Source organism: Phocoena sinus, chromosome 5, assembly GCF_008692025.1.
Source record: "Phocoena sinus isolate mPhoSin1 chromosome 5, mPhoSin1.pri, whole genome shotgun sequence".
Lineage (NCBI taxonomy): Eukaryota > Metazoa > Chordata > Mammalia > Artiodactyla > Phocoenidae > Phocoena > Phocoena sinus.
In genome coordinates, this window is record NC_045767.1 from 87,317,060 (window position 1) to 87,334,602 (window position 17,543).

The window sequence follows — 17,543 nt, forward strand, 5'->3', positions numbered from 1 at the left end:
AGAATGAGGAAGTTCTGACACATAGATGATCATGCATAAGCAAACTTTAACTCTGCTAGAATCCCGTAAAAATTCAGTAACAATCATAATTCAGACTGTATAATTTGCTGTGCCATTAAATGTTAACAAATTTTATTTGTGTTCTTTTGGTGTGTGTGTGCGTGTGTGTGTGTGTGTGTGTGTGTGTGTGTGTGTTTAAGGGAGGGAGGGCAGGAGAGAGGGAGAAAGAAAGAGAAAGAAGGAGAGAGAGAAAAGTTTCTTCATTAAGATAATTTTATTGAAATTAAGCTATTTAACTTTTTGGGTTTTTTTTGCAAACCAACTCTTCCCATTCCCCCCCGTCCCCATGGAGGCGATAAATTCTCTCATTCACATAGATAAAGAATATTTTAAATAAAAGTTATCATGAAAATTATAATTCTTTGGGTGTCTGGTGAGGAGTGAATATTCTAGCTTTGATCGTAAATGCCTGAAATTCATTGGTTAGTTCCTATGGGAGCATGTTCTTACAGGGTAATTAAGATTGCTGTAGGACTGTACAATGACTTCGTACTTGTACTTTTAGGGCGTAACGCCTCCTATAAAATATTAAGTAACCAGAAATTTAAAAAAATAGTATTTTTCTTTTCTTTTTTTTTTACATCTTTATTGGAGTATAATTGCTTTATACATTGTTGTGTTAGTTGCTGCTGTATAACAAAGTGAATCAGCTATACATATACATATATCCCCATATCCCCTCCCTCTTGAGTCTCCCTCCTACCCTCTCTATCCCACCCTTCTAGGTAGACACAAGGTAACGAGCTGATCTCCCTGTGCTTTGCGGCTTCTTCCCACTAGCTATCTGTTTTACATTTGGTAGTGTTTATATGTCCATGCCACTCTCTCACTTCGTCCCAGCTTACCCTTCACCCTCCCCGTGTCCTCAAGTCCATTCTCTACGTCTGCATTTTTATTCCTGTCCTGCCTCTAGGTTTTTCAGAACCATTTTTTTTTAGATTCCATATATATGTGTTAGCATATGGCATTTGTTTTCTCTCTTTCTGACTTACTTCACTCTGTATGACAGACTCTAGGTCCATCCACCTCACTACAAATAACTCAATTTCCTTTCTCAAAATATAGTATTTTTTTTGTCTCATACTGTTCTGTCTTAAATGTTATCTGCAACTTCTTTCTTTGCAAGTTTGTATACTTTGCACATTTATCAGCTTTGATGAGACTTCCACAGAGGAAACTCCTCTGACCTTGCAGACTTGTGCAGTTTCCTTTAGTTTCCACTCTCAGGGTATCTGTTTCTCTCACTACTAGCATTTATGTTATCACAAGTATAGTATAATTGTTACCTCTATAACTAGTTTACAGTGTTCCCCCTGGCACATTACTATGCAACATTCATATAATTTTCTTGAGAAATATAAAACCCATAGTAACAGCTAAAAGTTAAATAGTATTTAATCTTTAGTATTTATGTAACAGAATGTTAAAATAGAACACTTTGTTTCTTTTTGCAGCTGAAAAGTTTTAGAATTTTAGACAGGCACAACTGCATTCAGACTCTGCAACAGAGATGTTATTTACTGCACTAGATCCCAGCGTGTTGGTTTATCCATTCACGGTAGGCTGTCACTAGAGTATACACCCCTGGCTTATCTGGCAGAGCACACTGATCCCCCCAGCTTACTATCCCCACGAGGAACCAGAGCCGCCGTGCATCTTCTTGTACTAGTGGGCCACCAGAGTCCCCCTGAAGGAAACAGAAAGATTGATTATTTAAGTGTGAAAACAATGCCAAAGTATTGAGTTTACTTCTATGGCAGTAGAAGTCACATCCAGTATGACAGTAAAGTTAGTCTGACATTTCCTGTTGAAATACTAAATACCAAGTCATGCAAAAATTAACAAAATATTCCAAGTACACGTGTTGCTCCTTCAGCAACTGTGAGAAGATGAGAAGCATATTTTCCAGACTCCACCATCTGCTACTCATTCCAGGCTCACCTCCTTCAGGGGGCCATCCCTCACCTGCACCTTTCCTCCCCACTGTCACCGCTTCCAGCTTTGGGCTAGATTAGTTTTTCACTGCCTGCATTCCCACATCCTATGGGTACTTTCACTGCTGCTTCATTATTTTGTACGTGCACATTTGTGTGCCTGTTTGAACTTACTCCCACTGGATTAGCTCCCCTAGTTGTAGCAGCTGCACATCTCTGCAACTCTCATTGCATTTATGATACTTGTTCAGTGTCTGTTTTTCAAGCTTTACTGTAAGGTCCATAAGGGAAGGGGGCATACATATTCTGGACACTGCTATATGCTTAGCCTCTAGCCCAAAGGAAATGCTAAGAAAATGTCTGTTGAATGAATAAGTGTTTAGAAATTTCACTTATCTTCCTATTCATAGCACAATGCATGGTGTTTGATATACAGTGTATCAAAAAGTATTCTTTTGGTGAATAATAGAAATTTATATGGCAATGAGTAAAACACTCCGTATGAAATATTTACCAGCAAATTATAATAATAAGCCAACCAACTAAATATTTGTGCATGTAATAATCTATTTGGGGGGAAAAGTTAGGATATCTTACATGCTGTATAATGGGTTAAGTCTGTGGGTTCTGGAGTTAGCATAGGTTTGAATCCTCTACTTACTAGCTATATGATTTTCAGTAAGCTACTTAATAGCCCTTTGTACCTCAGCTTCCTCATCTGTAAATAATATTTTAATGTGTTTAAATGAGTTTAACATGCATAGCAATCTGAGTATAGCCTGGTAAATAGTACTAATAAAACTCAGCTGTTATTACCAAGTATGCTTCTAGAATAGTTTGCTGTTCATTTGACTGCTCTTAATAGTAGCTAGTTCTTCCATGCCTACTTAATTACTGGTTTAGATGGGGAGAAGGGTTAGTGTCTGAATTACCAGCTTGATAGCAAGCACTGCATGGAGGTGATTGGCATCTGCCTCCTTTAGATGTTGCACATGTGCTCCAGTTTACCAGTTCTCAGCACTCTCCCATCATTGTGTTTTTCTTCTACTTCTTCTATAGTAAGAGATTTCTTTGCATAATGTCTTACCAAGAGTGGGCAAGCAAATATTAAACTAAGTGGGACATGTAATTTTTCCTATATCTGGGCAGCTTCACTGCCTGATTAGGCAGATATCTGAGCCTGTGGTCTCTCTTCTAGACCATAGACTTGCTGAGTTCAGGTGATACTGTGTAAGCACAGAGTCTGGCACATAAAAAGTAAATAATGCAATTTAAAAAAATAAATGAACAAAAACAAACAGGATCTCATAAGCTTTTATGTAAAGTGCTATTTTTTGAGGCATAAACTCTATGTATTATATATAGTATTTCAGCTAAAAATCAGTGAGACCCAGAGTGGAACACACAGGAAAGTTTCATGGTGAGTTATGGCCTGAACTGAGCTTGGAGGAAGAGCAGGATCTGTATATGCAGAAGGTAAAGTGTATCATGAGTAAAGCATGAATAAACACCCTTTTATATCTCATGTATATCCTTAAGTCAGTTCTAATTAATGCTCTTCGTAGATCTGAAATTATCGTGTAAAGGTTTGTTGCTTACTTGATTGGTGAATTCTTTGTAAAACTACTATGAAAGTTGAGAATTTGTTGTTACAGGGCTAGCAATAGAAAAGAAGAAAGTGGGAAGGGGAACAAGAAGCATTCCCTACCATCAAGACATCTCCACTTAAAGTGAATAAAACCAGTGGGTAATTAACAGTGTCTTGAAAATTGATAAACAATTCCCCTCCACCTCCACACAGCTTGTAGTCAAGAAAAATGTTTCATTTTGGGGAAATGGATTGGGCTCTTTGCCAAAACTATGTAAGAACTACTACTTATCCTCTTTTTCAAGAATGTAAGCACTAAATATAAAAGTCAGCCACGTTTAAGGAAAGAATAAACCTCATTTTTCTGCTTATGATTCAGTCAGGAAAGCAGTAGCAGATTCATCAAGAAAACAGATTGGGGCTTCCCTGGTGGTGCAGTGGTTGAGAGTCCGCCTGCCAATGCAGGGGACACGGGTTCGTGCCCTGGTCTGGGAAGATCCCACATGCCGCGGAGCGGCTGGGCCCGTGAGCCATGGCCGCTGAGCCTGCGCGTCCGGAGCCTGTGCTCCGCAACAGGAGAGGCCACAACAGTGAGAGGCCCGCATACCAAAAAAAAAAAGAAAACAGATTGATTTTTCTTAATTCCAAAAATGTAATTTTGGATACTAAGTAGTTGTTGCTGTTACTGTATGGGGTTGGGTTTCAGACATAGGAATAAAATCTATTAAAAAATATAACTACATCAGTTGTTTAGATAGTTTAATTAAAAATTTAGTATTAAAATCTTATTCTAAGAGAAAAACAAATACTGTATGCTAATGCATATATATGGAATCTAAAAAAAAAAAAAGTACCGTTGAACCTAGTTGCAGGGCAGGAATAAAGAGGCATAGAGAATGGACTTGATGACATGGGGTGGGAGGGCGAAGCTGGGCCGAAGTGAGAGTAACATCGACATATGTACACTACCAGATGTAAAATAGTTGGCTGGTAGGAAGCAGCAGCATAGCACAGGGAGACCGGCTCTGTGCTTTGCGATGACCTAGAAGGATGGGATAGGGAAGATGGGAGGGAGGCTCAAGAGGGAAGGGATATGGGGACACGTATATGCATATGGCTGATTCTCTCTCTTTGTTGTGCAACAGAAACTAACACAGTATTGTGAAGCAATTATGCTACAGTAAAAATCTATTAAAAATAAATAGCAACATACCTTCCAAAAACAATCTTATTCTAATTACATTAGAGTAAGAATTCATATTTATTGTTAGTGTTTTTATATTTGGTTGAAAATTACAAAGTAGATCTAAATAGTTTTTTCTTTTCCTTCATTAGTGCTATTTAACAATTATGGGAGCTATGGTGACTCAGGTAACTAAGCTCTTTGTATAAATTTTTTATCTTCAAGGTGCTGATATTCAGGTGTTATTTATATTTTTAAAATCAATTATCTACAACTCTTAGATGAGTGATTTATTTAAGTCTTCATAGTAGAAGGTTGAGGTGAAAGTTATTGATGTCAGTGATCATGGTCTAGGTTGACAACAACAGTAGAAATAGTTGAGATAGCTGAGCTTTCTTGCTTAGTGCGTGCCTGACATATTTAATCTCCATCTAATCTTTAGTGGTACCTAAAAAGTTAGATACTATTCTTATCCCGATTTTATAGATGAAAGGATTGGTAATAGAGGTTAAGGAATTCAAACCGGGTCTGTCTCGTTCTTGAGCTTGATAGTTAACCACTTTGCAACTTGGCTTCTCAGAATCAGTGTTTCATGATAGATCAACTTCATATAAGAATCTGTAAAATCTAGACCATACATTTTTAGAGGATCAGGGCTCTGTATTATAATGATACCTCTCTGTCTATCACAATATGACATGCTAGTAAGTGCTTATAAACTTGGCTGATGACGTGGATAACATTGTCTTGAACTTACCTGGCATGCATCCACTCCACCTTGAGATAGTCCAGCACATAGCATTCCAGGCAGGATGGCTCCATTATAACTAGATGGTGCATTACATACATTATTACTTATTATATTGACCTGTGCTTGTTGTAGGTCTGGAACTGGGCTGCCTGTTAAGTATAAAAGCAGAATGAAAATGGACTTCAGGGTAGATAAATTAATGATTCTATGGTGAATATAGGAAGGAATAATTGTACTTCAAACATTATCTCTTATTCAGCAAAGAAGGCTATTGAAAATGTACTAGTAGTTTTTTCTCAGCAAAGATTTCCATAGTAGATATGGATTACCCCTTTACATAGATTGGTTTTTTTCTTTTTTTGCTTTAGGTGTGTGATACAGTGCCCCTTAGACCTTAAGAGGGAGAAAAAATCTGCTTACTTAAAATTGACTAGTAGATTTTGAAATATCCACTGACTAACTTTGAATTAGAAAATTAAATATTAATTAACCTTTAATATAGTAACAAAAGAGAAACAAATCTTGTTTCATGACTAAAGAATGAATTTATTTTATATTGATATTCCTTCAATATGGCACTGCCGTTTTTGTGATTGGCACAGATTTTATTTACTACGCCAGATTACTTTGGGCCATGAAAACACAATGAAATATTTTCTAGGACAATTCAGCCTTAGTTTTGTTTCTTGGAGACATGATCTACAAAATAGTTAGAAACCCATGGATATTGTTAATGCTATCCTTCCACTCCCTAGCTGATACTCATTTTCCCCTTGGCTATATTTGCTCTTTCATGTCACCCTTATTTCTTTTTCTCATTTTATTTGCTTCATAAATAAGTGTGAACAATACTTATGTACACACAGAGTTTCTTGTTCTGAAGGCAGGATTTCTTTCACTTCAGAATACCTTAAAACCCTTAGAGAATACCTATCTAAATCCTCTTATAAATTTTTAAAATTTTCTTTATAGGGGAGCCATTCAAGTCTGTAGAGTCTCTGGATCATGGAAGAACTCATGTTTCTGTATCACTTGCTTTTACATTTTCGTATTACTGTGTGTGAGAATTCTGTATAGTTTCTAGGGACATTGCTTGGATTTGCTGAAGGAACTCTAGTTAGATCTTAGGATGACCAGACTGTAGCATGGTTCTGTCCATAGAACCTACCCTTCAGGTGTTCCTTAATTAAAAAAAAATGCGTACTAGCAAGTACCAGGAGATATTGCTGTTGTTTTTGTTTTATTTTTTCCTGAGATACTCACCGCTGTATCTTTGAGAGCCCCATCCTGTTACATAAGTACGGGAACCAGGTAGAATATTCTGGCTAGCATCTGGGAGGCACACTGTACGGATATTTCTGGTAAAGGTGACTTCTCTATCAAGTTGTAGAAGTGCAATATCATTTTCATGAGTTTCAGGTTTATAATTGTTATGGATTAAAATAGTCCTTACTCCTCTTCTCTCTTTAGGAAATTTTGTGGAAATACCAAAGGTGACAGTCCATTGAAGAGTATCAGAGCGGCTAAAAATATGAAAACATGTTATTTGAATAGAGAACTTGTGAGAATTTCAAATATTTGGTTTTTGTGTTTGTCCCCTCCACCCCCAATCTAGAAAGTATTCGACCAACATTTCTTTGTGATCTATTTCTGTAATTCTTTACTGGCACAATGAGTGATCATTTGTCTAAAGAAACATAAATATTTTAGAAAACATATCTTGGGGTGATGAACGTCCTGGTGTTCCATTATTCCAATAAGGATATACTGACACTTTGATGAACACTAGTATAACACAAAACTTTTCTTTGATTTCTCCCTTTTCTACATCCTTCCATTCAAGCAACTAAGATGTCTGAAATAATGTTCACTTTAGTTTTAACTCTTTCCTTCCAACTGTTATTTTTTTCCTTTCCTTTAACCAGAAGTTCCATTTAAATAGTAGTGATGATAAGGGGCTCCTTGTCTTACTAATTGATGAATGATTTTTCTGTACTAAGTGTGATGCTTCTTGAAGATTTGGGTGTGTGTGTGTGTGTGTGTGTATGTATTCATACACAGAGAGAGAGAGAGAGAGAGAGCGAGAGAGAGAGAGAGAGCGAGCACTAATATAAAAAAAATATAAGGCATTATCTTGCTGACCTAGGAATAGGGACTTTTTAGCCAAACTCCCAAAATACAAACCATACAGTTAAGAATGGATGAATTTCATGAGATCAAAATTAAGTGTATCATATATAGAGAACAAACTAATGGTTACTAGAGGGAGAGAGAGGGGGTAGGGGCAAGATAGGTCTAAGGGATTAAGAGGTACAAACTATTATATATAAAATAAATAAGCTACAAGGATATGGTACAATGCAGGGAATATAGCCAACATTTTATAATAAATGGAGTATAACCTTTAAAAATTGTGAATTACTATACTGTACACCTATAGTATATAATATTGTGTATCAACTATACTTCAATAAAAAGTATGTAGAATAAAAAATAAAATTAAAAGACATAAAAAACTGAAAAAATTAACTGTACCATAGACATATTTATCAGATGAATGAGAAAAGACTTGCAATGTTTAATATCTAAAATTTTTGTAGAATATACAGAAGTCTGTAAACCAGCAATAAATGGAGGGAGAAACCATTATACAATGAGCAAAAAATATTAATAGGCATTTCATGGGAGAAGCTCAAACAGCCAGTAGACATATGAAAAGATACTCAAACTCACTAATAAGCAGAGAAATGGAAATTATAGCAATAATGAGCATCTAATGTATATTCATAAGAATGACAAAAAATTGAAAAAGAATAGTATTGTGTTGGTGAGAAAGAAGTTTGAACTCTTGCATTACATGTGAAGATGTAAAATTCTGGAAAGCATTGTAGTGTATTTAGCACACTGTATATATACTTCTGGGTATGTATGTCAGAGAAATTCTTGAAGGTTTATAGAGAGGCACATATGAAGGCATGAGAGAAAGTGTATATGTGCTGCTCTTTGTGGCAGTGGGAAGTTGGAGCAACCTAGCTGGATGAAGGGATATGGTGGATGCAGTGGTGGACCAGATTAAAATTCCCAGGATTGAGCAAAAACAGTAAGGAAATATGAGACTTATACACAATGCCACTCATATAAATTAAAGACACACACACACCCCAAAGGTTTTGCAGGTAACTGCATATTTAAAGACATGTCAAATATTTGTGTGAGGCCTGTGGGGGCAGGGAAGGTAGTAGTAGTGGAATACAGGTATGACAGGAGAAAAATAAAAGGAGAGAAAGGTCTTGTATGAACTGATGAAAATAAGGATCTATGAATTGGAAGGTTGATTAATGCAACATGCTTTTAAGGTTGAATAAAAGCCAAATGTAACCAAATAATTTGAGGGTTTTGTGGAGTTTAGATAGTGGAGTTATACGGAAAATAGAAATTATATATCCAGGAGATACTTTCATGAGGTACAGTAGCTTGCAAAGGAGTAAATGCTAGCTAAAAATTCTAAAGAAAAAATATTTGACAACAAGAAAATACATGAATTTTTATGTTAAACTTCTTTTGCCTCAATGTCTTTATTGTGAAGATTTTAAAAGATACTCTTCTTTCTTTCTTCCCTGTCAGCCTCCCTCCCTCCCTCCCTTCCTTTCCTTTCTTTCAGCAAATGAATAAGAGCATGGTTTTGGAATCAGTTGAATTTAGATTTGAATCTTGGCTGTGTCGCATATTGGCAGTGTTATTCAGGGCAAGTTATTTAATATCGCTAATGATCAATTTTTTTATGCATAAAATGTGATTGATTGATACCCTCTAACACAGATGTAACTATTAATTGAGACAACTAAGGTATGCCAAGATGGGTAGTTAACTGTGGTCTTACCTTCTGAAGCAGTGAGCTGCTGTCAGGATCCACTCTTTACTGATGAAGACACCTCCGCAGTGGTGAAGATTATTCCACTGTAAACTGACTTGCCATGGCCAGTCTCCTTCCTTAGCTTTAGTGCCTCCTATGATTCTCTCATCAGACAATGATATTAGGTCTGGACGGACCCCACATTCTAATGGGAAAAGGGAATTAATGTGCTGAGAAGATCATGATTCTTACACTTGGCAGATGCTTTAAGAATTTCACCATCATTTATGACTTTTATGTCTCTTATGTATTCTTTCCCACGACATGCTAGGCTTTCCAAAAGCATGATCAATATGTTATATTTTTAGAGTACTTATGTGACTGTTGCCTATAGACTGCATTTTAGAGAACATTGCTGAACTTAATTGGCATGGAAGTTTCAAATTCTGGAGCAGCTTCAGAGTTCTCTGGAATTCCTCATGAGTGGGGGTTAAGATAGGTCAGTGCTGGAGGCACCAGTTCAGGCCACAGGTTCCCTGGGAAATTTCCATCTTCTCAGTAGCCTTGCTACTCAAAGTGTGGTCTGTGGATCTGCAGCACGGGCCTCCCCTAGGAACTTGTTAGAAATGTTGGCTCTGTGTAGAAACAACCTAAGTGTCTGTCAGTAGATAAGTGGATCAAGAAATAGTGGTATATATGTGCACATAAGCATGCACACAAGCATGCACACACACACAGGAATGTTATTCAGCCTTAAAAAAGAAGGAAATCCTGTCACTTGCAGCAACATGGATGAAACTGTAGGGTATTGTGCTAAGGGAATTTTCCAGACAAAGACAAATACTGCATGGTATCACCTATATGTGGAAATTAAAGTTGAACTCCTAGAAACAGTAGAAAGTGGTGGCCAGCGGGTTGGAGAAATAGGGAGAGTTTGGTAAAAGGGTATAAACTTTCAGCTGTAAGATGAATAAGGTCTGAGAATCTAATGTATAACATAGTGACTATAGTTGACAACAGTGTATTGTATAATTGAAATTTGCTGAGAGTAGCAAATTTGCTGAGTTCTCGCTAAAAAAATAAAAAAGGAGGGAGGTGATAAATACATGAGGTGATGAATGTGTTAATTAGCTGGATGAGGGGAATCTTTTCATAATGTGTACATGTATCAAATCATGACATTGTACACTTTAAATATCTTGTAATTTTATTTGTCAGTTGTCCCACAGTAAAGATGAACAGTGATGACAAAAAAAAAAAGTTGACTCTCAGACTCACATCAGGGAACAAATCAAAAGCTGCATTTTTTTTCCCTCCAACTTTATTAAGGAATAATTGACAAATATTGATACAATGTATATATATTTAAAGTATACAGTGCGATGATTTGATATACATATACATATACATTGTAGAATGATTACCAAGTTCAAGGTATTTAACACATCTAACACCTCACATAGTTCTCTTTTTTGTGTGTGTGTGTAAGTGTGACGGGAATACTTATGAAATGCTCTCAGCAACTTTCAAGTGTACAATACCATATTACTAACTGTAGTCACAAGCTGGGCATTAGGTTCTCAGAACTTACTAGAAGCTGTATTTTAACAAGTGATTCATGTGCACAATGAAGTTGGAGGGAAACTGCTCTCATCATGAAGACTCTATAGTGGTAATTCAGTTCATTGTGGACAATTCAGTCCACATCTGTAACTGACTCTATCTCACCAAATGTGCCCTGGAAAAGGAGTTACTTTAGGTCCACAGAATATTCTCGAGGGTAACTGAAGGTTTCTAAGTATCTAGATGAGGTTTATTTAAATATTTTAAGAGAGCCCATGACTCTCTAATGGTCAAAGCTGAAACAGGCTGGAGTGGGCTGGATCACTCAACTCCCCTTAACTCCCACTCCCATGGTTTATTTTCTCTTGTTTAGTCTATTACTGTTGTTGGTAATAGTGTTGGTAAATCACCACCAACAGTTTCTATTGCTGGACCAGCTCTGAAGTAGTGACATTGCTTCAATAGGACACCATCCAAAGGCATTTTTTCTACCAGATCTCCCAGATAGAGGAGGACTAGACTTCCAGTAAGAATATACATGGAATATAGGTTCCTTTGCTACATTCTCCAACCAAATTCTCTAGTAAATTATTTAAGCACATGTTAATGAAAAAGAAGCATGAATTAAATATATAGTTAAGTTGAAAAACACCCACAGAGGAAGAAGCATTAACTTATAACATCACTTAAGTATGTGAGATAGGCCAGCTATCAAGATATATTGAACTAATTTCTAACTACCTTTTATTAGCCAGAGAAGTAAACTGCTGTTTTCTAACGGCTATATTTCTGCTATCCTAGCCTGAGAGTATAGCTAAGGACATTGGAAAGCAGTGACTTTTCTAATATGTTATAGACATAAAACTCATATTGCTTTTTGTAATTTTTTTTATTATAGTTTATGATTAACTTAAATCCACAACAAAGCAAGCTATTCTGGTGGTTAGGAGAAAGCATATAAATGATGCAACTAAACATAATTTGCAAGTCTACTGAAATGCTGCCATGGAACCAGGGCAGGAGAAACTTCCCAAAGCTGCCAAGAAAACCTTAATGAGACCAAACTTGACACAGAGTGGTGGAATGGCATTGCTACTTCTTCCTTCTAAAAGGAGGGGAAACTTAAACATCACTTCATAGGCCAACAGAATCAGCAATATCTTATCTCAACAACAACCCACATGAGTGAACTAAGAATAAAGATACCATCTCAGTGGACACTGCCTTGGCAAAGACTACAAATCACTTGAACATTTACTCTTTTTATTTTGGTAAACCACATTTACAAAGTAATTTAAAAGCTTACCTTGAGTTAAAATATCTTCTGTATCCTGGTGAGTTATTTCTGGTGTTAAAAAAGAGAGAGAGAGTAAGATCAATAGAAAAAGGACTGTATACCATTTGACCTTAATTTCTTAACATGTAGTCCTCAGACAACCATAATCAGAATCATTTAGAGGACTGCTAAAATAGACTCCTTGACTCCATCCAGACCTGCTGAAAGAATCTGAGTCATGGGCTTCAGAAAACTGTTTATAATATTCCCTCAATTTATTGTTTGCACACTAAAGTTTGTGCTTTAATTTCTCATCAAACGCTTAAAAGATAGTTAAAAGTTATTTAAAAGATATTTCTGCTCTCAAGTCACTCAGTTTACTTGGGAAGACAGCAACATAGTCATGGAGATACAATGTAGTAAATGCTATAAGAGAAGTTAATTTTTCATTTTTTTCTAATATATATTTATGTACATATAACTATATCTGTATTACTTTACTGATACTATTTGTAGTACTGCAGGTATAACAAAATATAGGAGGTCTGCCATCACATAATTTATAGGTAGAAATTGATCAAGAAATCATTCAAATAAATTTAAGTGTGAAGTAGAGAGGATAAAGGAGAGAGTTACTAGTGATTCTGGTTCACAGATGTTATCATGATGAAAATAACATTTGAGTTGTATTTTGAATACCTAAAAGGAGTTTTTCAGGCAGGCAAGAGGTGAAAAGGCATTCCAGATGAGAGATATAGTGGGCACAAATGCATGGAGGTGTAAGATGTTTGTGGAGCAATAAAGTCAGTAGAGCTAATACAAGCGTTGCATGTAGGGAAGTGGTGGGAGAGCACAGAAAGGAAAATATGTTGGTGCCAGATGGTGACAGTTTGTATATTCCAGTTTAATGTCTACTTACAGAACAATTTTCTCTGCATGTCCTACAGCCATCTCAAACTCAATGTCACCAAATTTTACTCCAAATTTGCTACGTATATTTCCTCCTTTAGTAAATGACACCACTTCCACCAATAGCTAGAAATCTGAAATGGTCTCTAACTCCTCCTTTCTCATCATTTCCCACATCTTATTGCTTTCCAGATTTTGTACCTTCTACCCTCTAACGATCCTTTGCATTAGCACCATCTTCCCCCTCCCTTTGGCTACTACTTTAGTTCATGCTTTCATCATTTGACACCTATTCCCTGCCTCCACTTTTTCCCTTTTTAATGCATCCACCTCTACTTTACCAGACTGACATTTCTAAAATTGTAGATCATATCAGAGTATATTCTTCTCTGCTTGAAATATTTTAATAAGAAATCAGCTTCTTATTTCCTATAAGATAAATCTAAACCTCTCAGACAGGTGTTCATGTTCTCTAAAGTCAACTTAAACAAACTTTTTTGCTGCCAGAAGTTTCACAGGGCTTGGGTATCACACCTGCTTTGTAAGTGTTAGAGGAGGCAAAACATCCTTTTGGAGAAAGGAAATAAAAAGAGCTGACCATTCCTTTTCATTCTTTGAGCAAGAAAGATTTTATTTTAATACTGGCTCCCCTACATGCTGCCTGTATGCCCTGGGCAATTATCTATCTTTTCTGAGTGGGGACAATAGAAGGATCTATAACATGTGGTTGTTGTGAGGATTAACAAACTGTAATGCATGAGCATCAGCTAGTCAGGAAGGACACAGCCACCCATGGAGCTGGATCAATGTCTTGGAAGTCCTTGCTGTGCTAAGCATTAATGCTGTAGTTGCAAGGGGAGGAGAGGGTTGGGAGAATTTGGAGGGGTTGGGGAGGCACCTTTGTAGGCCTGGTGCAGTGGTTATTTACCAACAGATAGGAAAGAATTTCAATATTTTAACAACTAGTAAAACTATAACAGGTATTTGCTGATTAACTACCAGTCCAATGTGGGAGCCACCAAAATCCCTTAATTGTGAGCTTATTATGAGGGGAATCATGGTTTCTTAAGCTAGCAGTACATGACAGAGTTGAAGGAGTGTCCTTAAATTCTATGCATATATTAAGTAATTCCTTTTTTTTAAAGTCATGCAAAAATATTAATGGAGTACTTATTATGTGCTAGACACTGGGTAGTAGAAGGACAGTAGGATGAACAAGGCAGACTGGTCCTTGCCTTTAGAAAACTTACAGAGTAGGATGAAGACACAGAAATAATATTGTAGTTTCAATTGTGATAAACGCTGTGAAGGAAAATGAAGGTGTGTATGACAGAGGTAAATAATTTAGTACTGGAAGTTAGAAAAGACTTACATTAGAAAGAAATAATTCAGATGATACTTGACAGATGCAAGGGGGTGATCTAACCTGTGTTATAAGAAACTGGAATAATGTATGCAAAGGCCCTGAGGCAAGAAGGAGAGAATTTTTGCAAACAGAGAAAGTGAAGGTGTGGCCAGATTGTGGTGAATGAGGAAGAGAATGGTATAATAAATGGCTAGAGGGGTAAGTATGAACTAGATCATACAGTGCTTTAGATGAGATCACCATATCATTTATTGTCCAAACCAGAAAACGTAAAGGCTAATATTAATAATGGTTCTTGGTCAATTGGCATGAACCCAGGACTGTCCTGGGTAAACCAGGAAATATGGTATTCTTCTTACATGTGGTGTTTATGTTTTGTTTTTATTTTTGTTTTGTTTTGTGGGAAGCCATGGGAGCTTTTAAGTAAGATTGTATTTATATTTTAAAATATTTCCTTGATCAGTATGTGTACAATACATTGGAAAGGGCCAAGAAAGTATAGAAGCAGAGTAGCTTGGAGGCTAGTGCTGTAGTTCAAGTAAGAAATGATGTTGGCTTAGACCAGAGTGTTAGCAATAGGGATGAAAAACAATGGAAATAGATTCCATTCTAGGCAGAAGTAGAGAGGATTTTCAGAGATTAGGTAGGGATATTGTTAAATCTTCTAATTTCCTTCTTTATTCTACAAGTATTTACCAGACACCTTCCAATTGCATGCTCTGTTCTCAGGGAGATAGATCCTTAATTAAATTGTTCTCTGACCTCAAACAGCTATTTACCATTCTTATAACATACCTACAAATTGAACATCTGACAGCAACATCCCTTACAAGGAGGGTGGAGAGGGAAAAATAATAAAGAATTTTTAGCAAATAAAACTTACTAAATGAATGCTAAATGATTCTTTAAAACTTTAGAATATTTTATATTGGAGAGCTATATATTATAGGTAGCTTCATAATACATTGTTTTCATAAAGTTTAATTCCAAGGGAAAAAAGTCAGTCTCTCATTAAATCAAAACATGAATTAGAACTGGTAGAGAGATATATTGAAATGAAATGGCTAAAAAAATGATACTTGCGTGTTAAGTCAATTGTGTTCATTGCCAAGTTTCCAGGTTTATTCAGCATTTGGCGTAAAACAGACTCAGTTTTCCTTTTCACTGATGGTTCATTGCTATTCCTGGCGAATTTAAATTTCATGACAATATCTCCTATCACATCACTACCATTTTGCCTGAAAAACCATAAAGATATTTTAAAAAATGTATAATTATGATAATTTTCTGTCGTTCTTTTTATATACTCTTCTTGATTAAGCATTAAAAACATTACTTAAGAAATTTAACATTAGAACAGATTCACATAACAGTGTTTCTGTATGTAATGATATATCACAATGCTACCCCACAAACACTAGATTTCAGTGCATAGTACACTGTACCCACTATTCAGGATAGCTTGTTTTAAAGTCAGAGTGGCAGAGTTTGAACACCAGCTCTGCCATTTACTGTTGGACTTTAGGTAAGTTTTTTGTTTCTTAATCTTTCTGTACTTGTATCCTCACATTAAAATGGGTTATTATGAAGATTATATGAATTAACATATGTAAGACTTTTGGGAAGAGTACATAGCATACAGTAAGTATGCTGTAAGTATTAGCTATGGTTAGACTTCACAAATCTTCAAAAAACCCCACTCATCTCATTAAACAAACTTATAAAGAGATGAACTTCCAAGTTTATGTGACTTATAGGCTCAAGTTAATTTTCTGGTACCTACACCCCCTTATCTGGCTACAAAAGCACATTTTAACTTCTGTAGTCATACGTTAAGATTTTTATCTCTGTTTCGATTAACTGTTGATATTTCTCACAAGAACCTTGATAATTTGGCTAAAGGTTATAATTCTCTAAAATCGATATAATATCCATTTCCTTCCATGTAAATTACCATGTAAATCACTTCCTCCACCTAATATTGGCACTCTCCTTTTCTGAAAATGAATGTGCATTAGGCACATTTGGTTTTGATGCTCTCATACTCTAGGCTGCCTCCTCTCATCTCAATTGCTAATTTTGCCATAATATTTACCCCAGATATTAATTTAATATTTACTAAATACTAAATAAGCACCTTTTTGTGCTGGGTGTTATTCTTAGTTTCAGAAATTAGCTATGACCAAGATTCACAGTTGCCATTCTCATGAATAGGGCAGTTTAGATGAAGAAGCAGACACTGAATAAATAATTACATCTTACATTTCTAGCAACATGAAAACCTAAATAATTTAAAGAAGCTTTTCATATAAAACAACCAGAAATGCTAGCGAAAATATAATAAATTCTATTTGAAATGCAAAGTTGGGCTCCTGTGAAAATAAGGGAAATCTTAGAAGACTAAAAATAAAAGAATATGAATATTACATGGTAAGCATTAGAATTGCAATTGTTTTGTGTTTCAGCATTAATAGACACTGGAGATGAGGTCTTGGGCTAGTAAAAAATAGGGAGACGGACATGAGGTTCCAGAATAAGGCTAGGTTTCTCAAAGAACTAGGCATTCAGTGAAAGCATAGTTTAGAAAGAAGAAGAACTCACATCATAAAAGAAAAAAAGTTTAGTTGTCTCAGAGGTCCAGGTCTGGATGGAAAAAAGGTTCTCCTGAGAATTCATAATCATGAACCTGACTTCATGAAAGTTTTGGATTTACATTAATACCACCTGCATGGTCCCAGACACTTTAAGAAATTAACCAAAAAATGGTCCATGTGATGCCAATCCTCCTAGAGTATCTGATAGAAGCAAATGCTTTGGAGTATGTATGTTAAATCCAGACTGCATAGGATCCCAACTACAAGGTGGGATTAAAGATAAGCATACAACCTCAATGGTAAACAATACATCATGAGCTAAAATCAGAATAAGAAGAGCATCCTCAAAACGACCACATAATAAAATTAACAGATATTCAGGTAAGTAAATTTGAAATGACAAATGACATTAAAGGGGAATTATAAATATGAGAAAAGTATAGTACTTTTTCAAAACAGACAGGTA

The 17,543-nt window shown here is 36.0% G+C and overlaps 1 protein-coding gene across 1 annotated transcript in view; it reads right to left on the reverse strand.

Annotated features, from left to right (window-relative positions):
* Positions 1–1,144: 1,144 nt before the first annotated feature.
* TMPRSS11D (transmembrane serine protease 11D) overlaps positions 1,145–17,543 on the reverse strand; it is a 48,469-nt gene continuing 32,070 nt past the window's right edge. The window contains exons 5-10 of the mRNA XM_032631986.1: positions 15,567–15,721; positions 12,239–12,277; positions 9,397–9,574; positions 6,780–7,039; positions 5,523–5,665; positions 1,145–1,747 (exon numbers count right to left, since the gene is read on the reverse strand). Of these exons, the coding sequence (XP_032487877.1) occupies positions 1,586–1,747; positions 5,523–5,665; positions 6,780–7,039; positions 9,397–9,574; positions 12,239–12,277; positions 15,567–15,721 (937 nt within the window). The 3' untranslated portion in view covers positions 1,145–1,585. The remainder of the gene's footprint in view (positions 1,748–5,522; positions 5,666–6,779; positions 7,040–9,396; positions 9,575–12,238; positions 12,278–15,566; positions 15,722–17,543) is intronic.